Source organism: Perca flavescens, chromosome 3 (assembly GCF_004354835.1).
Source record: "Perca flavescens isolate YP-PL-M2 chromosome 3, PFLA_1.0, whole genome shotgun sequence".
Classification (NCBI taxonomy): Eukaryota; Metazoa; Chordata; class Actinopteri; order Perciformes; family Percidae; genus Perca; species Perca flavescens.
Window position 1 is genome coordinate 1,171,593 of NC_041333.1, and position 23,362 is coordinate 1,194,954.

Consider the following 23,362-nt stretch of genomic DNA (forward strand, 5'->3'; position numbering starts at 1 on the left):
CAGCAGAACCATGCATTATTTACTTTATATTTAGCGACCACGTCCACACTGTTAAGACTCTGCCCCCTTTGGCTACAACTGCCTTGAAGGTCCAATGTATAGGAATTTCTCCCATCTTGAGATCATATATCGCAATCAACTCTCTCGCACCACCCAGTTCAAAGTAGGTATTACAGCTACAAAAAGCTGGTCTCTTGCTCTTTTCAATATGCTTTTTCTTTTTCTGGGCGAAGAAGAAGAAGACTCCTGTTCCTGAAATTTGGATTTTGAATATGTGTGGTCCTCCATGTTTCCTTCTTTAAACTTGCCGGGGGCAGGAAGCTACGATACCCATTAGCAGCACCTGTGAGTTTATCATGTGACAGCAAAAACGCGAAAGGCGGAGCAGTATGTCCTGTATGTCCCTTACTGGCTAACCTATTTCAAGATGGAGCATTAATATGGAGCGTCTACCCCAGTTCATGCAAATGCAAATGTACTATTTCAAGCCAATAGGAATACTTGAAATTGATGGTGGTGGTAAATATTCATGAAAAAGGACAAGTTTGTAAACAGGCAACACCGATTTTGATAATGAACAACTAAACACGTTACACACTGGACCTTTAAAGCATATAAAATCCCATTATTTAAAATTAAAACCTTTTTATTTAGGAGTGAACATGTGCTCTGAAGTAAACGGACCTTTCCGACCAGACGGTTTGTCCTTCCTCTGGGCTGCAGACTACACATCTGTTTCAAACGTGAGTGGTATTAAATTGTACTTCAAGACATAAAGCCCAGAGAGAGGTGCACATTGATGGTACTGATATTTTTCTATTTATTCCCTTTTGTACACAAATGCCAGCAGTGTCACACGCCAAAGCTGTTATTTGACTCAGATTGTGTGTGTGTGTGTGTGTGTGTGTGTGTGTGTGTGTGTGTGTGTGTGTGTGTGGGGGGGGGGGTGGCAAAAATTTAGCTGTAAATGAATAACAGCAATAAGAGATGGTGCAGATGATCAGTAATTTTCCCTCTCTGAAGAAAGTGATGATAAGGTTCCACAGAGTTAAGTAGGTTACCACACCCAACCCTTCACAGGCAGGCTTGTCTGTGCTTTACTGCACACACATTATTACTGGCTGATCACCAACTACCTTTTTCCAGCTGACTTTCCGCATGTGTGTCCAAAGACAAAGTGATAAAGAGTAAGCCAGCAAGGTGAAAAGGATGCCAGTTGTACATCTGTAAAATCTATAAGTACCTTGTCTGTGAAATGTTAACATTTCATTGTCAGTAAAATGCATTAGCTCGCAGACAGTAGGGCACACCCGGAAAAGACTGAAGGTTTCCAGACTCCTTCTCCAAACTCCACGTCCGCCTGCAACTTCAGGAAATAACCACTTCAGGTTATTTAATTAGCTGGAAAAAGCATTGCTTGTTGGTTGTGATTACACCGAGTTTTAAGAGACAGACTCGACTCCGTGTGAAGTGTTTGCCCTCCAAAATCAAGTGTTGCATGTAACTTTGGCAATAGACTGAACTGTGTTTTACCTTCCGGAGATACGATCATCCTCAGTCATAGAACAAGACTGGAAGTAATAAGAGCTTTAATCTTTCTTAGATCATGCAGACAAAACCTCTCTCCTCTATCTGTGCGGCTGATTAACACTTGGATACAAATTTCTTAAAACCCTTTGAAGGACTTTCAAATAGAGGTTTGGGTGAAATGTGCGTGTAATAAATAACTTTAAAGGATTAGACATCTGAATTTGATCCTGCACAGACAAAAGGTAGCCCCTGAATGTTGCTTAATATGCTCCTTTCTCTGCTCTTACATAAGTGCTTCAGGTGTTTAACTCCTGAATTGAAGGTGTATTTAAGAGCTTCTGCCACTTATCATGCAAAGAAAGATGCCTATGGCTTTAAATGCAGCATTTTAAGGGAAGTGTGTGTGGGGATGAAAAGGCAATTTAGGCTTTTAAAAGAGATGTTTGTGTGGTGTAGGCCCTCCTGATGATTGACTCTGCTCTAGTGCGTGTGGTAGAGAGAGAAAGAGGATGAGACATCAGTTTTCTTTGTTGTAAAACCCACTTTCACAGGCTACAAAATGTCTCACTACGGCTGGCAGTTTCATACCAGACGATTCAAAAAGCCGTTGCAAACCACACAAAATCTAAATGTGTTGGCAGCAAAAGCTTTTCGTCAGGTCATTCCATTCAATGTCATCCTCCTGTGGTCTTGATGACTCAACACTAAAGTTGATCAACTTTAACATCAACCTCTCATAGACCAGCAATGCTGAGCCCCGTGCAAAATGTCTTTACCTTTCTCACCCACATTTGTTTTCACACAGTTTTCCTCACAGCGTCACAAACTGCACTTTGCAGCACTTTGTCCGCAGACAGGCTGTCTCTAAGCGCCCCTGCAGGGACGGGATGGTATGAATGATGCATTACCACTCCCCAGGGACCCCGCTATATGGGGTGGCTGAGTAACTGAACAGACACATATGCATGGTTACTCTGAGTGTGTGTGTGTGTGTGTGTCTGTGTGTGTGTGTGTGTGTGTGTGTGTGTGTGTGTGTGTGTGTTTACACGGTAGTGTCAGCTGTGGAGGGTGTGTACCTCCAACCAAAAACCACAGAACACACATATTCACACACACACTTTAAATACCCTTATGCTATACAGTCAGTTGATCCAACTCTTATTTCACTCAATGACACCATCATGGGATGCTCAGGGCTGTTGGTTTTGGGTTTTGTCCTAAATTTTGCTCACTGCATGGAAATTTTGGGTAAGTCTACAGGGTTATAATCCGTCTGTGACTGTCAGCTGTTTATGGGCTTATTTTACTGGCCCTTGAGGTCTTGTTTAACCTGTGGCATTTACGCTAAACAGTGCTGCTTTGGTTTTCCTAAGTGATTAGTCCAATTATAAATGTACACAGGCAATAAAGCCACATGCTGGATGCATCCTGAAGGCAATAAATAATTATTTCTGCAATATATTGCTGATGGCATGTTGGTGTTGTCACTCCAGTAGTCAGTTCATTATTATTATTGACCAGTGGTGTCACCTAAAACCACATTAGTATTGTTACAGCCTTTAAAAGTTAATATATGAGGGTCGTTAAGGTTTTTCTTTGTGTACGGGGAAACCCCTCTGCAGCCTACACTTATTTAGATTTCCTACAGTATTGTTTTTAGGTGAAGTCTTTGTCACTGGGACTTCCAGCTGGAGATGAAAGTTTAAACATGTGAAAAAGGTGTGTTTTTTAAAGTCGAAAGTCTTATTTGTTTACCACATCCCCAGTCTGCGCACCACTGAACGGTTGCTGTTTGGTGAAAAAAAGAAGCCCCTGGGGCTCAGGAAATATGATGCAGTGCATGAATAACTGATTGTTTTCTCTCAGTTATTACTTAGTTTGTATCCTTAAGGTGTGCCTTTTCCATGCTTGGCTGACATTTATTTTGGCAATAACTTGCAAGGGCAAATGAATTATAAACCCACGAGGCATAATTGAACTGATCCAGCACAGTTATTTCTCTCCCTCTGTGTCCTTTCCTCTTAAAAGGCTTTGGAGGCTTCTCCACATTGTTTCCATTTGCTGTGATATATAGGATGACCAACAGCATTTCAGCTTTTATAGTGTTTGATGCAAACAGTTCAGTTTAGACTGCAGCAGCTGGCTGTATGCTCTGTGGTCTGTAAGGAAGCAGTGCAGCAGCATCATTTTACTCATCATGTATCAAAAGCTGAATAGAGGTTCTTGGCTTCAGCTGGCCGATGGGGCAAACTGTGTCCTCAAGTGCACTTTAATAAAGTTAGCAGAGGAAGTAGGATGAAAGGCACTTTGTATGCATTGGAGTCTGCACACTGTCCTTTCTGCAAGTGTTAAAACATGTCAGCTTCTATTAAATGTCCTTTCCTCTGAAAACAATCCGTGGCTGGTTTCTCAACAGTTTGGAGGGAAGCGGTCGTCTGTGTCGGTATGGATCCGGGCATAACTTTTGGACTGGTTTCATTTCATTAACATAATGGAGTCCTCTATTTAATATACACTAAGGGGACATGGTTGCATTAGTCAGGTGCCATTGTGTGCACAAAGACCAATTCCTGTCTTCAGCCATTTGATTGTCTGAGGGCTCTATATATAACTTGTACTTTACATGTCAGTTTTTGGGTTAAATGTTTGTGAGCTGTGCTAGTGGCACAGATGGCACCGTTGGTTTGTTGTCGGGTCGGTCCACCAGTTTAGTCCGGACTGAATGTCTCAACAACTATTTAATGGATTGCTATAATTGTAGACAGACATTCATGGTCCCCACAGGATGACTCCAACTGACTTAGCTGATCCCCTGACTTTTCCTTCAGCGTCTCCATGGCGTTCTTGGTTCTGAGTGAAAGAAACAGCTATAGGATGGATTTCCATGAAATTTAGTTCAGATATTCATGTTCCCCTCAGTATGTGTTTTAATAAATTTAGTTAACACCCTGACCTTTCATATAGCATCACCATCAGGTCAAAATTGAAATATTTCCAATATAGTACTTTAGTTTATATGGAAAATGACAAATGCAAACAGGAGAGAGGAAAATGAAGAAAACAAAAGGAAACCTTCATATTTTGTACTCTATTTAATGTTATGTTTTTAATTGCACATTTCAATCTAAACATTTACATTTAAGCTTATGCATTTACTTTTTAAGGTTTTCTATTTTAAGATTTTTCATTTCATAATGCCATTTTACAATATCAATTTGTAATTTTAATATCCAGTTTCCTGTCCTGATAATCCTTTTGTACTAAAACAATAAACAAATATTTTCCATTTCTTTTCTGTCGCCAGGTTTTTTTCTGTCAGCTGTTCAGGTAAACTTATGACCTTTCATTATTATTGAAAGTTGTGTTTTTCTTTGTCTCATGTCCAGATGGAGACCCAAATCTTGAGATTCCACACAACCTCACAGCAGTCCTGGGAGAGGACGCCTACCTGAGCTGTAGGTATCTGGGCGAGAATGAGATTGTGAGCGCTCAGTGGAAACGTCAGATTAACTCCAAAATTCAATCCAAGCGACTGCGACTGGCAGGATTCTCTAATGGCGAACCATTTAGCCGCCATCTTGACATCTCAAACCCAGCCTCTCCTACCAACCTCACAGTTAAGATGAAGGTCTCCAGTGTGGAAGTAGAGGGACAATACATCTGCGAGTTTGAAACAGATGAAGAGAATTTTTCTGAAAGCCTCTTCCTCACTGTAGTAGGTAAGCCAAGCCAATAATGTGTCTTATTCTTTTATATATTCACCATTGCCTGATGAGGTTGCCATAATTTAAAGTTTTCTAAATCTATTAATGCTGCACCACCAGTTTGATGCCTACATCCTTTAACGAGGATGACATGTTTACTTAATTCCTTCACAGCTCGGCCTGATGTGCAGATCCTGGTGAATGCAGAGACCGTAAACGGCTCTCACTACCAGTCGGTGTCATGCTCTGCGGTCGGTGGCAGGCCTGTGCCTCAGATCAGCTGGTTGGTCGACGGCCGCCCTCCCTCAGATTACCCTTATACTTTGAACGTGAGTGAAACCGCTCACTCAAACGGCACCTCTACCCTGAGCAGCATCCTGCGCTTCCCCACCCGCCTGCAGGAAGAGGACAGCGTGATCTGCTTGGTCCAACACCCGACCCTCCCAAACCCCAAACTCACCACAGCCAGGGTGGAAACCTACAGTAAGCCCACACTCGCAGCTGAGCGTGTCAGTGTTGTGTTAGTGTTTGTCCATCTGTGTTACCAGGAGGTGACGCATTATTATGGAGCCCACGTAACTTCTAGGCAAGTCCCGCCCTACAAAGCAGCTCGATTGGTTGGGGTTAGCCATTGACCTCGAGTGGTTAAGATTAGGACAGCCGATTGGTTAGAGGATAGCAGCTGAACAAATCGGGTTACGTTAACTTGCGTAAGCATGGATGCCTGGCCAATAGTAGCGTGTGAAGGGCGGGTCTTGCCTAGAAGTTGCGTGGGTTCCATAATAACGCGGAGGTGACTTATTGTGTTGCGTTACCAGTCAGAGTTATGTAATCGTGCATCATGACTCAGCATCTCACTACACAATAACTTTCTCCTGCTGATTTTTTATGCTAGTTGTTCCTTCCCACTCTGTTCCACATACACAGTGACAGACCATAAATCACATTGCACAATGCAATGCATTCATGTGGGAATGCACTCTTTTCACTGCTGTCAAGCAAATGGAACACCATAATGCAGCAGCAATTAATAACGATATCATACCACAGTGCAGCGTGAGATTTGCTACTGCATTTCTACAGATAATTGTTTTTTGGACCATTAGATTACATTACATGTCATTTAGCTGACGCTTTTATCCAAAGCGACTTACAATTAAGTGCATTCAACTGAGAAGGTCCAAACTCTAGACAACAAGTAGTAAGTGCAAGTACATTAGCTTTAAATAAGCAAAGCTACAAAGAAACGTATAAAAGTGCAGGTTCAAGAGTTTTATTTTTTTATTTATTTATTTATTTTTTTTATTTATATTTTATCCCAGGTGTAGTTGGAAGAGATATGTTTTTAGCCTTCGGCGGAAGATGGGTAGGCTTTCAGCCATCCTGATGTCGATGGGGAGCTCGTTCCACCATTTAGGAGCCAGGACAGTGAACAGTCGGGATCTGGTTGAGTGATTAGTTCTCCCTCGCTGTGAGGGGGCAGCAAGCAGTTTGGCTGATGCAGAGCAAAGAGGGCGGGTTGGGGTGTATGGTTTGACCATGTCCTGGATGTAAGCTGGGGCTGATCCGTTCGTGGCCCTGTATGTAAGTACTAGTGTACTGTATGTAAGTACTAGTGTACTGTATGAGAGTACGAGTGTACTCTATGTAAGTACTAGTGTCTTGAAGCGGATGCGGGCAGCCACTGGTAACCAGTGAAGAGAGCGGAGGAGCGGTGTAGTGTGAGAGAACTTGGGGAGGTTGAAGACAATTCGAGCTGCTGCGTTGTGAATGAGCTGCAGGGGCCGGATGGCACATGCAGGAGCTTTTTGCTGCAGAAATAGAGGCAGCGAAGGAGGAAAGAAGAGACTGATAAGTAAGCAGATCATCTGGGTGTTTAGATTTCCGCCATTTCCTTTCCGCTGCCCGTATAGTTGATCTTTCAGGACCAAAAACCAAAAACATTCACTCACCTGTACTGTAGGTACATAAGTTGAGTTGTGAAAAAACCATTTCTCAATTTTAAGACTTTAAACTTCATACCATAAAGTATTAATGATAGGTGTAAAGGGTCAATGTGTCTTAAGAGAGAAGGATCTCAAAATCCAGCACACAAACCTTTTGTTCCATAGACTTTAATCAGGTACCCTGACAATGTTAAAGCTAATATAATCTATATATTTTTTTATATAACCAGTGGATCAAATGAAAAAAGGGGTCAGTCATAGTGTTGAGTCCACAGAGAATTATGACCTGACTCAGCAGTTTCTCTCAGCTCTGCAGAGGATCTTTTCAGGTCATTGTTTTGGTTTTCAGGTCCGTCCACACCATTCTGTTTAGGTTCAATTATACAAGCATTGTTTTCCGTGACAGCAGGCAGCTGTTTTCAGAGAAAGAGCTCGGATTAATTCACTGTCTGCTACCTGCTCAGCGCCAACCAGCAGACGGACACGGTTGGCGACTAGCTAGTGAGCATAGTGGAGCATTTAGCAGCTAAAAGGCCAGATGTTACCTCAGGAGTTGGTGTCAAAAACAGAGCTTAAAGAGAGAGAATGTTGGACTTACATTCACCAGGTGGCCAGAAACACGTCTCCAAATGAATGTTGCCCTGTATATGCTGAAGGTTATAAGTTATTGTTGTATTAGTCTCGCTGACCGGATGCTGCTACATAAAGCCAGACATCACGATCGGAGGTCCCTCCCCTTATGCTATCTCCGCTATCTACACAGTCATAGCATCCGGGTTTTAGCTCCGCCCAGGAGGTTGTGATTGGTTAAAAGGACAAACAAGCCAGAGTTTTTTTCACTATTCCAGAATAGAGTGGCGGTGTAGCCAGATTAACTTCAGCGCTGACACTGCTGTGGAGATAGTTCTGGCAATGCGAGGCTAATGTTGTATTTACTTGTGTCTGCTGCCACCAAGTGGCCAAAACAATCAGATAATCCAGATTCAAAATGAGCAACTTTTTTTTTTACATGCACATAGTACAACCCAAGCTTAGAAACAGCTGGTAACAAAGATATTAAAAAAAAGTGGTGTACTGCCAGAGTGCACTGGAATGTTGCTCCGCCATTTTTTTTATGAGGAAATAGAATATTCGTAGTTTGCATAATCCGGTAGAAATTCATGTTTTTTTTTTAAGCCTTGAAGACCCAATAAATCACTTAAGCATATGCCATGCAAGATAGACAATAAAAACAAATGGAATAGTCAAAGTTACACATTTTCTCAGTCTATAGCTAGCTACCTAACTAGTAAAGATGACAAGTCAACAAAACATTCTTTCATTTTATAGTTGACTTATGTATGTAATGTAAGCGTGCCACTTTAGGAACATTGGTTACACAACCTTCAAAATGAGACACAATTTAACCGCGCACTCGTCATAGGTGATGTGCTTTGGTTCTTAAACAAATGGCACAACACCGCTGACAAAAACCCTCACGAGTTTGGTTTGTTGTCCCCTCAACTGACCCAGCAATGTTTAAGTTCACACCCCATATGTAGGCTCTGGTTCCCATGTTACACGCACTGGCACACATGAGACAAAATGGTGGCCCAAACCAACAAAGTTAATGCATTAGTGTGTTGCAGCATAATGGCACTCGTTAGGCGCATTTCAATTTGGTCATCAACATTTTAAATGCTCTCACAAAATTCTCTTCCTCTCCTACTGTACTGTCAATTTCAAATTGAAATGCCCCCAAGTGGTTACAGGCTGCTTATTGGCTGCCCTGCGTTTGAAGCGGTTTGTACGAGTTAAAGCTTTAGTGCGTAACTTTTTTTAATGCATAATTAATGAACGTCCGTTACATTCAAGCCATTGCCAAATTAGTTGCTACAAAGATAATTAGGACTATCAGCTCCACACAACTCTCTCTGTATTTGTCAGTATGACTACGTTCGCCAAGATTGTGGCGTCCGGTGATTTTCCCGCGCAGAAACACAAGTTAAGATAAATTACTTCTTCTGAAGAGTCCATCATGTTTTGGTGGGGGCGTGTGTGCGATCACGGAAGGCTTGTATCATGTGGACGCGCCGACAGTGTTTTTGTCATTACTTAGAATTCCTCATGGGGGCAACAGAAACTACGCATTATAGCTTTAAGGTCTGTTTTTTAGGCACTTTAAGCGGTGCAGAGCGTCCAGATCTCTGCACGGATACAGTACAGACTGTGCATTCGCCAGACTGTACGATAACGATCCCATTAGCACGAGCCAGGCCAGCCAGCTCTTTTGTCCGTGATACATTCACAATCCACTGAAGTACTGCAGCTTAGGTAATTTTCAAACTGCAGTGGTTTAACAGATGACAATTTTTAAAGCCAAAGTGCTTTAACTCACTTTAAGCGTACGTACACTTCCCCAACATCCAAGCTCACTTCTCATACTCATTAGGGATGGCTGGCTGTTGTTCGACACCACAACTTTAATGTATTTGATAATAGACTCTAGGGGTGTCACCAGATCTCGTTGTACGTTGTCTCGCGAGATTAAAACGTGACGAGATTTCTCGTCGAGGTGAAAAGTTGTCTCGTGAGGCGATGTGATGTCAGCGTGATGGAGCGTGGAATTACTATCGAAGATCCCCCTGCCACTTTTAAATCATTTGTGTGGCAACATTTTGGTTTTCCTGCGGAAATAATAAACGGCAAAAGAGTGACAGACAAGATGAACACAATATGTAAACATTGTAAGAAAAAAAATGCCGTACTACTAACTACTACTAACTAACTAACTAACTAACTAACTAACTACTACTATTGCGGGTGCAGTAGTTAGTAGAGAGCTGTGGTGGTGCTGTAAGTGTTTTTGCATAGTGCTCGTGTTAGCCGCGGTATACGGCATTTTTTTCTTACAATGTTTACATATTGCCTTCGTCTTGTCTGTCACTCTTTTGCCGTTTATTATTTCCGCAGGAAAACCAAAATGTTGCCACACAAATGATTTAAAAGTGGCAGGGGGATCTTCAATAGTAATTCCACGCCCATCACGCTGACATCACATCGCCTCACGAGACTTTTTTTTCACCTCGACGAAAATCTCGCCTCGCTCGTGAACCCAATCTCGTGATGTGCCTCGTCTCGTGGAGTAAGCGTCTCGTCACACCCCTAATAGACTCTGATCTCTGCTGGTCCCTGCATTAAAGCCCGCAGTTCTCTCAGCTTTGGTTGGACAGCAGCTGGGCCAGACATCTGCTCTCAGCTGCAGCCCGGCCAACAGATGGGACAGGTGATAAGCCTAAGTCAGCACTCTCCAAACCCCAAGCAGAAGCCCCTCATGGCTTGTGTTAAGCTAACATTCAGCTCATCCGGCCCTTGCTTCCTATTCAAGAAAAACACTCTGAGCCTCAACTTGATATCTGACTTTTTAATTTGCTGGGAAATAAACATTAGACCTTGTGAAAGAATAACTCTTCTCACTTTTCTTCCTGCTCTTTAGCAAGGCCAAATGTGACAATGAAAGCAGAGATGGTACAACGAGGAGGAAGTGAGTTCTGGGTGGTCTCTTGCATTTCATCTGGAGGGAGACCTGCCACCAAGATTTCCTTGGCTTTGAACACCAACGACGAGCTACAGAGAGAGAACAGCACAGACACAGACATGCAAACAAGCTCAGTCCTCCTCCCTGCAACAGTGTACGAGGGGCGCAATGTCACCTGTGTGTTTGGCCACCCCAAATTTACACACGAAGTGTCCCGAGTCATAACACTGCCATCTTTTTGTGAGTATTATCAGTGTTTCACCTTTGAAAACTCTGCTGATGCTCATGAGGTAGAAGTTACAGAAAACACAGATGTGCTTTCTATTTTTTTAGATTTGTCTGGAGAGCTGGGAAGCAACAGGGATGACTTCCAAGACCCTGAATCTTTAGAGCTGCAGGAAGGACAGAGTGACACGGTCATCAGCCTGCAGGTCACGGGGAATGTGCCACATTACAACGTTACCTGCAAAAAGTGAGAAATATTTGGTAATGTAAAATCTTGCAAATTCTATCCCATAATTGTATTTTCTCCTTTTTGTATGTGTGCGTCTTGTTTTCTTTTATTCTTGGGAGAAAAAAAGAATAAAAAATAAAGGGAAATAAGAGGAGAAACAAATTGGTGGAAACAGGTAACATCAGTACTTTTTTCTCACGTACATGTAGACTAAAACAACCTACGTACCCTGTGGAGGATGCGGTGACACGTTTGGTGGCACCAGACCACAAGTGATAAACAGCAGGAACCAGATTGAGACGCGTTTCCTGATTTGAAATAACAGTCATATTTTAATATTGGTAAGACATTAAAAATGAAGCATGAATTCCATGAAATCTTGCTTGTGTTTCCCTCTAGAGATGATGGGCCCTTGCCTGAAGGCATGGAGCTGATTGGCAGCAGCAACCTCACAGTTCAGGGTCCTGTGGAGCATCAGCATGCCGGCCTGTATGAATGCGTCTTCTCCTATCACCAACTGAATGCAACGCTTAAGTTTAACGTCACGGTTAAACCACACGTTATACAGCCTGGTAGGTGAAACTCTTTGCATACTATTTCTTAAAAGACTTTCATGACTACATTTAGAATTTTCTGCATTGTCTGACTGAAATATTGATGTGGAACCTTCTCTCCTCTCAGTTCCTCCCACAGTACGAGTTGATTTGCAGACTGAAGATGGATACAGGGTGATTGAGTGCTCAGCAGCTGATGCTGTTCCCGCAGCCAACATGTCCTGGCTTCTACCAGAGGGTGTGTCTGGAGTGTCTTGGTTCAATTTCACTTCTCATAATGGAAGCCACTCTGTCAAAGGAGTTTTACTCCTCCCTGCCTGCACGGCTTGGGAGCTCACTGCAGAGTGTGTGATAAATCACCCTGCGTTTGAGGAGCCAGTGAACAGAAGCATAACCCTCCCTCTTTGCGGTATGTTCGACAAATCAAGCAGTGGAAAGTTTTGTCTGAGTAGGGGACATATTTGGCCATATAAGCGCCATAGATTTCTATCTTCTTCTCAAAAGAAACCCCTCACTTCCTTTAGTTTAACTTCTCTTTCCCATGCAGCTCGCCCACACATCTCCATCAACTCCAGCACTGAGTGGAAGGATGGTGACGAGTACACAAAGGTGGACTGCTCTGTGGACAGCGTTGCCCCTGCAGCAACCATAACCTGGCATGCTGGAAACGGTGACAGCATCAGTTCTGTTCATGTATCTCTGTCTGAGATGGAAGTCCAGGCCGATGGTTTGGTATCGGCCCGGAGCTCTGCGCACTTCTTGTCTTCTTTGTATTCTGGTCAGAATGTGACCTGCAGGGTGGAGCATCCAAGCCTGGAGGCACCCGAAAAAAGAACAATACACATTCTTGTGCACAGTATGTTATTTCTTTCTTTGAGATCTTTCTCTCTGTGACTCACGCAAACTCACACAGCTGCTCATCTCCTTTCCTGTCACCCCTTGTTTTCTTTTTCAGAAGCCCCTGTGCTGAGTGTGTCTGTGGTGAGACAGGAGGACTCTCACCTCTGGCTGGCAGTGTGTGACTGCAGAGGGGAGGGTGTCGGGAACAACCTCGCCTGGGTCCTTCCCGAAAATGCCAAAGGCCAAACATCCCTGCACTCAACGTATGAAGGGCGTGTCATTAAAGCCAGGCTGACTTATCAGTTTCCTCTGGCCTATCACGAGGGGCAGGACCTGACCTGTGTGTATCATTTGGAACATGGAGCCACTGAGAAAAAGACCATTCACATCCCCAGATACTGTGAGTTTAACAGAAACAATACTTGTGCACAACACCTGCACACTTCAGTTACTCCAAATGTAGTAATTCACATAAATGCATTCAGTGATCCAAAGGTACAAGGTTCATCTTCAAGGTTTAACTGACTTTTCTACAGATATCTCCGCTGTGAGAGTCTTAAACCACACGACTCCTCTGCAAAGCCGCTACAGTGGTGAAACCATCGCACACAGACTGGCTCTCCAGGAAAATCATCACAACCAGAGAGTACTGCTCCAAGTCGAAGGCAACGTGCCAGAGTACAACATTGACTGCAGAAGGTGGTGTATCCTCTATTATCTAGCACCTAATCATTGAGAGGAAGCACCTGTATGCACAGTGTGCTGCACACATTTTAATGTGTGCAGCACATATGAGAGTTAAGTAAAATATAAACTGGATTGTTTCCACAACATGGATCCAGCATCCAGTATCATTTTGTATAAGTTAAAGTATAAGTTTGGAGATATTCAATATTTTTTCAACAAATCCAACAAATCCATGAAAAGACCAAAATCAATAATTTGTTGTAGCCAAAGCCTGATACAGTTTATTTCTCTGTGCCACAGTTCTTTGTTGTTCAAAAACTATTAAAATGTGGGCGCTGTAGTTTGAGTCAGTTCCACACACACGTCTTGCTGTGAATACTCACTAAGACACCAAATGTGTATTAATCCGCAGCTGAAAATAGTCCCCTCCTGTTAACATATTTGAGACATACATTACGTAACATTTGCTTAAAACTACAGTGCCCAACTGATTTAGGAAATTAGGCCTACTGAGCCTTTTCAAAACTTTAAAACTTCATATTGGTGATGCAATTTTTAACATGTATGTCTTAAGTAATGGGGTGCAGACAGAATAGGGAAGTCAGAAATGACTGACAGATAAACACATTGTTGGCTTTTCGTCTTTTCAAGTGATTTGTCCACAATAAGACAAATCTAAAATAATCTTTTAAAGACAAACTCAGTTAAGTGTTCTGTGTTTCAGGAGTGATGGCTCATTTGTCCAAATGGACGGTGTTGCGATGGTCTTCCAGCCAGCGCTCACAGAGCAGGAAGAAGGCCTGTACACCTGCCAGGCGTCCTTCTATCACCACACAGCCACAGTCAACATTCAAGTGGAGGTGGCGAGCAAGGACAAGCACATTGGTGAGTACTTACCATGTTGTATTTTCCATCTACAATCCGAGTGACTTGTTTACTGCAGACATTCTGAGCATATCAACCTGCTGAGGTATGTTTTTTTCCTCGCCACGGCAACACTAAGTGCAATTGCTCTTGGGGGAATAGTTTTGTCTCTGTAAATTATAGAGTGCTGTCTAGACCTAATCCATCTGTAAAGTGTCCTGAGATAACTTACAGTATTACTCATACTCCAGTTACAGTTTTCATAACTTATTGTATTTTGTGCACTCTTTTGTATAGTATGTACGTGTTTTTTTTGTCATATTTTATTCTATTTACCTTGTATAATCTTTTTCTATTTTAGTCGGTGTGCTTTTCTTTGCCCTTAACTCTTTTTACTTGACTCAAAGAGCATGCACAATAATTCCTATGTGCCTGGACTGTTGGCAAATAAAAATCTTGAATAACAACTGTTATGATTTGACACTCTAAATACAATTGAATTCAATTATTGTCAGTTTCAATATGAGGTTTGTTGAGACTTTGTGGCTTTGACTGTGTCTATGTTTGTGTTTCAGCACTTGCAACCATGATCTGTGCGTCTTCGGCCATGGCCATCCTCGTCATCCTCGCCGTCACCCTCTGGGTGTGCAGGTGAGTTAAATGCCTCCACAGGTGACAGGTTGCATCTCGGCAGGTGATGTGTTGACAGACAAATGAGGGCACCGCTGCCGGTGGCATACGATACGAGACAAACAGGATGCGCGGATCGTTAGCCCAACGCACCAAAACCCCAGCATCATGATGTTATTCACAAACAGGAAGCAATGTGGTTGAAACAGACAGGTGTCTGTGCCACCGCAGCCCTGCAAGTAGACAGGTAGAAAATGTTCCCTCTGTCTGTGAGATAAACAGATTTATTTTCCAGTTTCCTGCTCTGGCTTTTAGCAGTGTTACTTCTGGCACTTTTCTGCAGTAGACTGCTGTTTGTTGGCCCTTTTATCATCAATGCCACATTGCAAAAGCAAAGGTAGAAGGTTAAAAAAAAAGTCCACATCTTCAGAAGTTATTAGTAGCCTAAAATGAAATTCAAGCTGCCATTCATCAATGAGAAAAATCCACAAATCCATCTATTAATCTTATTGCTGTTGGGGGGGAAAATCTGTGAGTCACTCGTCTTTTACAACTGATGTGGGATATTTCTCACAATCCTAAAACTGTTTATTTTTATGGTTTCAGCCTGCAGAAGTTTCCACATTTTCACATTCACAGCCACGTCTAACTTCTCTCAAGAATGTTTGTCAGGATCAGATCAGGCCTTGCTGTGAATAAAGCTGCCCTGCAAAGCATAACAGCCGTTCAGAAGCTATTTCAATAGGCCTGGCTCCCTGGTCAGAACATTTGGTCAAGGTGCCATTGGTTGACAGAGCCTCGGTCCCATTAGCCCTTGCTCCAGTGGGAGGGTCCTGTCAGGCTAATTTGGGAAGGTCAGTCGCACAGCGTACAACAGGCGTAAACAAGAAAACATGACTCCACGGGAGAACAACTATTTTGGGACCAACGTCAACCCCTCACCCTCCCCTTCCAGTACTGGGCACACTTTGACGGCTGCAGGGCTTCATTAAGTTGATGTCACTGAGGTCATAATGTACAAAGTGAGCTGCTGCTACTGACAGAAAAGATCCATGATGAGGCCTCAGGTCACCGCTCGTCTCCAGTGATGTCCCTGTAGCATAATCATAGCGCATAATGCATTCACACCTGCAACTTGCCCATTTGAACAGTCAGTCACATTAAGTCGCAGTGCCACCTAGTGGTGGTGTTCAGCGCTACAAGTTCCTCAAACAAATAGCAACTCAAAACAGGATTATTGACATGATTCATACAATACTTTTTGTTTTGTTTCACAGCAAAGGAAATGGCAGGACAGAATATAAGGTAGGACAAAATTCAGTTAACATGCAAGTTTGTTTACCTTTTAGAAATATGTTCATAAATCCTGTAAATTCATCCAGTTTTTTTGGTTTTGCTCACTATTTTTATTAACACTCAATGTGTTTTTTTTAATCTATCTATCTATCTATCTATCTATCTATCAATTTTTTCTTTTTTCTTTTTCAGAAGCAGGAGTCTCTCTCGGCCTTGACATCTCTGATGCAAGAGCCCGGCTCTCCTGAGGTGAAGAAGCCAGCAGTGACGGAAAACGACAAAAAGGAATACGCTCAGCTGATCAGTTACTCCATAGTAATTGATGTCAAGAGCACAGTGTGAAGATGGGAAAAAAAAGCTTTGAATTACACATACTGCTTTACATTGTGCACCAACTAGATATGAAGGCTTACTGGAACTGCAGCATTGTTTGATGATGATTTCAGTTTATTTTTACAGTTAATTTTTAGCAAGTTCAGCATTAGAATCCTGTATGTGCTGAAATATGAAATATTTTTAAGGTGTTTAGTTTTGACTGATTGGCATTAACAATTTTAAAATGCATTAATTACTTTTGCACTTTTTATCTTACTTGAATTTTGTTATTTTTTTTAATGCTCATAGTATTTGTCAATAAAATCATTAAATACCTTTTTTTTGTTGAATTTGGTACCATGTACTGAGCTACAACCAACACATCTCCAGATACAGTATAGCAGAGATGACTTTGACTTCAGCTTTGCACCATCTGCCCTTGTGATATCTTTGGTTGAGTAAATCAGTAAGGACCATCTGCTGTGACAACCAGTGTAACTATAAATACATTCTCATGATCCAGCTGCAGACCTACTCCTCTTTCACCCACCCATTAGTTTGCAGTGCTGTTACACCCTCTTGTGGCGAATGATTACACAGACACAACCGAGTGAATCAGGTCACAAACCCTTCCTTTTAACGTTTGAACTCCGAATCACTCAAATATATTTGCTATTAATAAGTTACTGAAGAGTTTCTTAAAGCAATGAAAAATATTACATACTAAAACAGTATTTTTCATTGTTTTGGTGTCACAACCGCTGTACTTTACTACAAAAAAATGAAAATCCGTGCCCCTGCATATAATACAGTCACAAGACAGATTCATTTAAAAAAAAAAAAAAAATTATTTTTAACAGGACAATTTTAACATTTACACAACTTGTTGTCTATGCCTGTATATAATGTGCCATCCAAACATGTATTAAGTTTTCATTCCAACCAAACACCACCAGGGTTATTTCACTGATCAGCACATCTTAAACCAGAGACAATGGAAGGAACCCTGCATGCATTTGGATAGTAACGGTATATGATCACAGAGCCCTGTATTACATGAAAAATCACGTACAAATATTGCAGATAAAGCTCTGTTCAAATCTGTGAATTACAGAGGCTTCAAAATGTAGCAATACACTTACACCACACAACAACAATACATTTAGATACAAATGTACAACTACTGCTTAGGAAAACAGTAGATCCAAGCTGCACATTACAAACATACTGATTCAAAAAAGTACTATCACAAACCCATTCATCTTTTCTTGTAGACACATGGCCTCAACTGCAGTCCAAATTTCTTTATATTTTCTGGAGCATCTCCAGTCTTCATTAATTCAAAGGAGTAGAAATGAGTGTTCTCTGTGTCCTAAGAAAGAAAGAAAACACCAATCACTCTTTACATGCAGGCAGTCACTGGGTAGACACCTCCACATTGTGTGGTTAAACTCTTATTCAGATTGAGCTGTTTAAATGATGTTCACCTACTTTTTAATACATACAACACCCAAGCCTCACACTATAAATTATGAAAGCTGCCAGCTACTTACTCCTTCTTTGAGCAAACACAAAAGACTTCTTAAAGGAAAAATAAATTACCATACCTGTAGTGACAATAGATAATGTTGTATACACTTGTATCTTTTATTAAGAGTGTACAGTTGGAAACAAAAGTGTAAAATGTAGATGTTTCCTAACCACTTGCTTTACCTTTAGAAGGATTCTCATAATAGGAGTATGAACTACGTCCATTTTAAAACAGCTGTGACCATGCATGCACAGATTTGGTTAATATTAAAAAAATGAGCAAAAATTGACAAATAAGGATGTGTTTCTCTGTCCCCAGTCATCTTGTCTGTTGCCTCACCTTGGACACCATCTTGAATCCAAGACTTGCCAGTGCAGAGACGAAGTTCCGCACGTTCTCGAACCTGCTCGCCACTTCTGCTATTTTAAGGACACCCCTACAATAATTGTGAAAAACAGTTATACAGACATATAGTTTACATACACACAAAGCTGCCGTGCTTGTACTGAATCGATGGGACATATTTTACCCCTTCTTTAAGACACGATTGGCCTCTGCTAGAAAATCTGCCAGGTTGGTCCCCATGAGAGAAAGGCAGAACACAGCGATGTCCACAGAGCCGTCACGGAGTGGGACCTGCACACACACACAATGTGTTTTTATTTTTCTAACAATCGCGCAGACTGTACGTGAATTGGCATGCAGATGAACAACACACACTCACGTTGGCCATGTCGCACACTGTGACCAGCTCGCACGCAGCTGCCAGGTCGAAGCTGTGCACTTTGTTCTTCACGCTGCACGCTATTTTACAGTCACCACAACCAAAGTCTGCAACCACCAGAGAGGAAGGTCTGAAATAAATGAGACAATTGATGTGTACAATTATAGGATGTAAGAACTGAAAGGAGCAGCTCACCTTTACATGAAATCAAAGTTACAATCAACACAGAACCAATGCAGATTTAAAGTTTATAGGACCACAAACAGCCAAAACTGCTCATCTTCTCCCAAACTGTTGAACTTAACAAGGCCATTTTCTCAGAGCAGCCTAATGAAGCATCAATTCAACACCCACAGTGGCGCTTTATCTCCTGCATTATACCTCGCTGAGTCTTCAGCAGAGTAATGGAAGATATTTACTGTATACTGCAGATAAATTATATAGATAATGGGAGTTTTGGACCCCCGAGAAGCAATGTGAAGGAAATTTTATAAATTTTTTACTCTTTTGGAGGTGTGAAGAGACGGCTCTGTTAATGTCTTGAGCAGCTGACACTAAAGTGTCTGTAACAATGTATTTTATGATTCTGCATTGATCAACGCAAGCCTCTAAATTCAGTACGCCTGGTGAATCAAATGAATGACCACATGTGTTGAATGGTGCAGATGTTGAGCTGAAAGGATACAGAATCTCCTGTCTTTGTAAAGTAGTTTCTTTTTCTGATATACTCTAAGTGCAGCTTACAAAGCACTCACATTCAGGAAATTAATGGAAAATTAAAAGAGAATTCCCAGTCATGACTTTTGCTGTGATGATTGTATTACGCCATCACACATTGAACTTTAACTGTGAACTTTGTGACTTTGTAGTTCAATGTGTGTTTGGTTGTCCAACAAACCTCAATGGAGGTTTTGATTTTTTCAGAAGGGCCGAAATAAGATCAATCACAAATATGCATTAACCCTTTACAAGATGTGTGACAAAATAGCCAAGCTACCGTCAATAGTAACTGCAATTTGTTTTAGTCACTCGACACTGTTTATTTTTTTAAATGGCAGCCCGCAAAACTTATGACGAAGTGCATCACTTGGTTGCCAATGAGTGTTGCGTCGAAGATGATGTCACGGTAGTTTGGCGATCAGCTGAGAATCCCGCCTACACTGAGGGGGGGTACTGTCCGCATGGGGAAAACGAAATAGAGAAAACTACTGGTACCAAAAGTGAGCGGAGTCGAATCGAACCATGCGCTGTAAATGAGGCATTACTATCTTTTTGTAGCTTCAAACCGCATCCTATGGCCTTCTTTAGAACTGTCTCAAACGCCCTCACGTGACAGGAGTAAGAGACTTCAATTTGTTGGGTAGGGTAGGGCTGCACAATATGAGGAAAATATGCAAATATCGCAATAACAATATTACTTGTGATAAATTAACAAATATTAGTGTACTCAGTTCTGCATGTCTACTGCTTTCAGTATTCTGCTAAAATACAACAAACTGCTTGTTGAATTTAAAACAAATAAAAAGGAAATCATTTCTAACATTATTTTACTGAACAAATAAAGCATTGAATTAAACATAAAAAAGGTACCACTAAAAAAAGAATGACAAGTAAAATTTTAAAGTGCAGTTTTCTACTGATAGTGTCTATTGCAGCCTTTTGCAAAGTGTATATTGCACCAGTTGCTATTGCAATGATGATAACAAAAAAACCAAAAAAAATAGATATATTGTAATGCCCTAGTGTAGGGGTCGTACTTGTTCTACCTCTTAGGTCATGTCAACAGGTCAACACCTGAGCCAGCTCCAGGTGCTGAAGAAGACCTTGTGGTACAGTTGAGACCTCCAAAAAGGAAGGACTTTTGAAAGACAAGCATTCCTCAAAGAAACCTAAGAAATCCAAAATGTTGAATTACATGCAAAATATGACTTTGACTATAATATCTCACTTTTTTAGAATGTAGGAGATGATGGCGTCCACTGGATTGGCGGGCCATCGCCGAACCTGCGCCGTGTATCCTCGGTGGTAGATCCCGAAGGCCTGTGGGTCCAGCTGGAACATACGCTTTGCCTCGCCGCTGGACGTGCTGTACAAAACTTCATTAATGTAGCGGAAACGAGCCGACTCCAGTCGCTGCTCCATGCGGGACCTCAGGGAGGCTGAGCGGTCCTGTTTCACCTCTTCTTCTGGTTCCACCAGCTCGTCTTTCAGCTCTGCAGGACTCTCCTGTCGGACCGCTTCCTGGCTGTGGAGCATTTTCCGTAGCTTCTCTCTTTTCAGAATCTGCTCTTTGCTCGGCATGGGTCTTTTCGTGGGTGACTGGTGCTGATCATCTGCGATCTCCACAACACGTTCATCTGCTTTCTGTTTTGATCCATCAGCAGAAGATTCAGTTGCACCTTTTTCAACTCTGCCACCAATTTGCTGCTTTTCCTCTTTGTGCGTCTGTGTTTCTGTTGGACTGGATATTGCAGTGTCCGCTTCAGTCTTTTTCCTTTTCTGTGGTTTACATTGCTTTTCCTTTTTCTTGGCTGGTGTCTGACTGTTGCTGCTATATGAATCCATTTTGACTTCTTCCTTTGGCTTGTGTTGCTCTGCAGATTCTGCTTTACGGACTTCCATCTCGGGATTATTTTGGCTGTATTTATTTTTGCATTTCCTCTTGTTCTTCATTTTGTTTTTCCACTGTTGTCTGCTCAGTTTCTCTGTATTCTCTGGTTTGTTTATGTTCACTGTTGCAGATTTGGTAAGTTCTTTATCCTGTGTCTCACCCATGGATGTGATTTTTACCTTCAGAGCCGCTTAAGAAGGAAAGTGAACATCAGCATTGTTTTGTTTCAGAATCCATTAAATACTTAACACTCTAAAATGTAAATGAAATGAAATGTAAGCTTTGAAGCAGTTAATAACTCACCAAATTTGTTGTCTTTCTTCCTCTTTTTTGTTAAAGGTTTTTCCTCATTAACAGTCTGATCCACGTCTTCATTCTCTTGCTGCTCTGCTGTCATCTCCGCTTTCTTTCGTTTTTTCCTTCTGTTCTTTCTTTTCTGACTGTGTGATGGGACCTCTGCCTCACTGTCACTGGACTGCTGATGGTCGTCATTCTTCCACTCTGGTACTGAGCCCAGTGTCTGCAGGGTCCGCATCAGGCTCTTCTTCCCAACCACTGTGGACTGATCAGGGGATACATTCAGATAGTATAATCAGTCATTTAACTCATGTTGAAGACTGTCTGATATTGAGACAAGGCCTGAACAATTGATCAAAATAAATATTAAAATCGCAATATGGACTGGTGTAACATCCACATCGCAGGAGGCGCAATATTTGTTAAAGGAAGAAAATACCATTTGGAATTAAGTATTGTGGTGCTACAGCGATGTCCTGGCCTACAATTTGTATTCTACAGACTGCAAAAATGATAATCCCCTCCAATATTGTATTGTAAATCAATTGCAACATCAGTCAAAATACTTGCAATTAGAATATGTTTTCCAAATAGTTCAGCCCTAATTAAGACAGTGTTGTATTAGTCAATCAAATTTGTCGAGAGTGAGTGCGTGAGTGAGTGTCCACTTTTTTGGTCATTTATATATGTAGCTTACTGTCTCCCAAAAGTAACTGTTAATCATGGTAACAAACAACAATCGGCTGTTGAATTGCCTTAATACCATGTGTCTTTATGGTGCCATATACCACACCATTAGATAATATTGAAATATGTAAGTATAAGTATGGCTAGATTTCATTTGAATACAACTTGCAGCAGCAGGTAACGTTAAACGTTGAGCTGAAGTTGAATGTACCTTGCCATTTGTGCTGCTGTTCGCCTTCTGGGGGTTTCTGAGGACAGTGTTGCTAAGGACTTGGGCGTCTTGTTCGTCACTCCAGTCTTCCTCCTCATTAAACATGTTTCCTGGAGGACTGGAGCAAACACACAGCCAAATGTCAACCACTTCTTCTCTATCAACGCGCTAACTCTGCTAATTCACTTACTCACCAGTTTGTCTCTGCGGCAGAAAAACGAGTTCTTTTACTTGTCAGACGACTTGTTTCGTAGATTACGGTGTTTGTATGAGAACGTCTTTTTTAATAAACATGTAACTACATTTAATAGCTGAATAGATGTCTGGTAAAAAGCAAAAGCCACGTTGGGTTGTCTCGTGCGTAAAGGAAGCGAAAAGAAGCAAAACAGAACTACAGGCGCATGTGGATGACGTAAGCACACCAGAGATCTATGGGACATGTAGTTGTTTGTGGTTATGTTGTTCGAAGCGAGACATAAATTAAACTAAATGTTCTGTTGTTATTCAGGATTTGTAAAGTACGAAATGTAACCATTTGTGTCTATAATAATAACAATAATAATAATAATAATAATAATATTATTATTCTTAGTAGTACATTGTACAACTACTAAGTAGTTGAATTACCACCATCATCAATGTATGTTCTCAAGCTTAACTTTGCTTCAAGAAATTAAATGAATGACTAAATATATTAATAAAACAAACCATAATAAACATAGAGTTACTAAATAAAACAACCAACAAAAGCAATGACATATTGACATAATTCTAATAGCAGCATTATTAATATCATACTTTTAAATACATAATTGTTCCAACACTCCCCCTCTCTGACAAACACGTTTCTGGATAATAATAATAATGACTGTGGCTTTATATTATGTATTATGTAATGGAGATGTTTGAACATTTCGCAAATGAATGGCTGGTAGTCCAGCATTAATGACATTTTGAATGCAAC

At 41.4% G+C, this 23,362-nt stretch overlaps 2 protein-coding genes across 2 annotated transcripts; one reads left to right on the plus strand and one right to left on the minus strand.

The window, feature by feature from the left end:
- The first annotated feature begins 2,670 nt into the window (after positions 1-2,670).
- si:ch211-149e23.4 (uncharacterized) lies at positions 2,671-16,673 on the plus strand. Its single transcript, XM_028574439.1, has 14 exons — positions 2,671-2,778; positions 4,917-5,249; positions 5,409-5,717; positions 10,656-10,937; positions 11,031-11,169; positions 11,551-11,723; positions 11,833-12,114; positions 12,253-12,561; positions 12,661-12,945; positions 13,082-13,244; positions 13,957-14,117; positions 14,672-14,747; positions 16,004-16,031; positions 16,215-16,673. Exons 1-14 carry the CDS (start codon positions 2,712-2,714, stop codon positions 16,362-16,364), a joined length of 2,757 nt encoding a protein of 918 aa, XP_028430240.1. The 5' UTR covers positions 2,671-2,711; the 3' UTR covers positions 16,365-16,673.
- On the minus strand, positions 16,437-22,784 carry rrp8 (ribosomal RNA processing 8). The gene is made up of 8 exons (XM_028574440.1): positions 22,593-22,784; positions 22,399-22,516; positions 21,507-21,765; positions 20,541-21,393; positions 18,593-18,722; positions 18,398-18,504; positions 18,208-18,304; positions 16,437-17,709 (listed from the first exon to the last, which is right to left on the minus strand). Exons 2-8 carry the CDS (start codon positions 22,501-22,503, stop codon positions 17,596-17,598), a joined length of 1,665 nt encoding a protein of 554 aa, XP_028430241.1. The 5' UTR covers positions 22,504-22,516; positions 22,593-22,784; the 3' UTR covers positions 16,437-17,595.
- Between the last annotated feature and the right edge of the window lie 578 nt (positions 22,785-23,362).

What these genes read in the sequence shown, in the direction of transcription:
- rrp8 (XM_028574440.1), bottom strand. Translation starts at nt 22,503, where the DNA reads ATGTTTAATGAGGAGGAAGACTGGAGTGACGAACAAGACGCCCAAGTC. An exon ending in ATCTCCTACATTCTAAAAAA is followed by an intron (nt 18,723 to 20,540) that starts GTGAGATATTAT and finishes CATTTATTTCAG; the next exon opens with ACCTTCCTCTCTGGTGGTTG. An exon ending in GATTCAAGATGGTGTCCAAG is followed by an intron (nt 17,710 to 18,207) that starts GTGAGGCAACAG and finishes TTTCTTTCTTAG; the next exon opens with GACACAGAGAACACTCATTT.
- si:ch211-149e23.4 (XM_028574439.1), top strand. Translation starts at nt 2,712, where the DNA reads ATGGGATGCTCAGGGCTGTTGGTTTTGGGTTTTGTCCTAAATTTTGCT. An exon ending in CCTCTTCCTCACTGTAGTAG is followed by an intron (nt 5,250 to 5,408) that starts GTAAGCCAAGCC and finishes ATTCCTTCACAG; the next exon opens with CTCGGCCTGATGTGCAGATC. An exon ending in AGCCAGGGTGGAAACCTACA is followed by an intron (nt 5,718 to 10,655) that starts GTAAGCCCACAC and finishes CCTGCTCTTTAG; the next exon opens with CAAGGCCAAATGTGACAATG.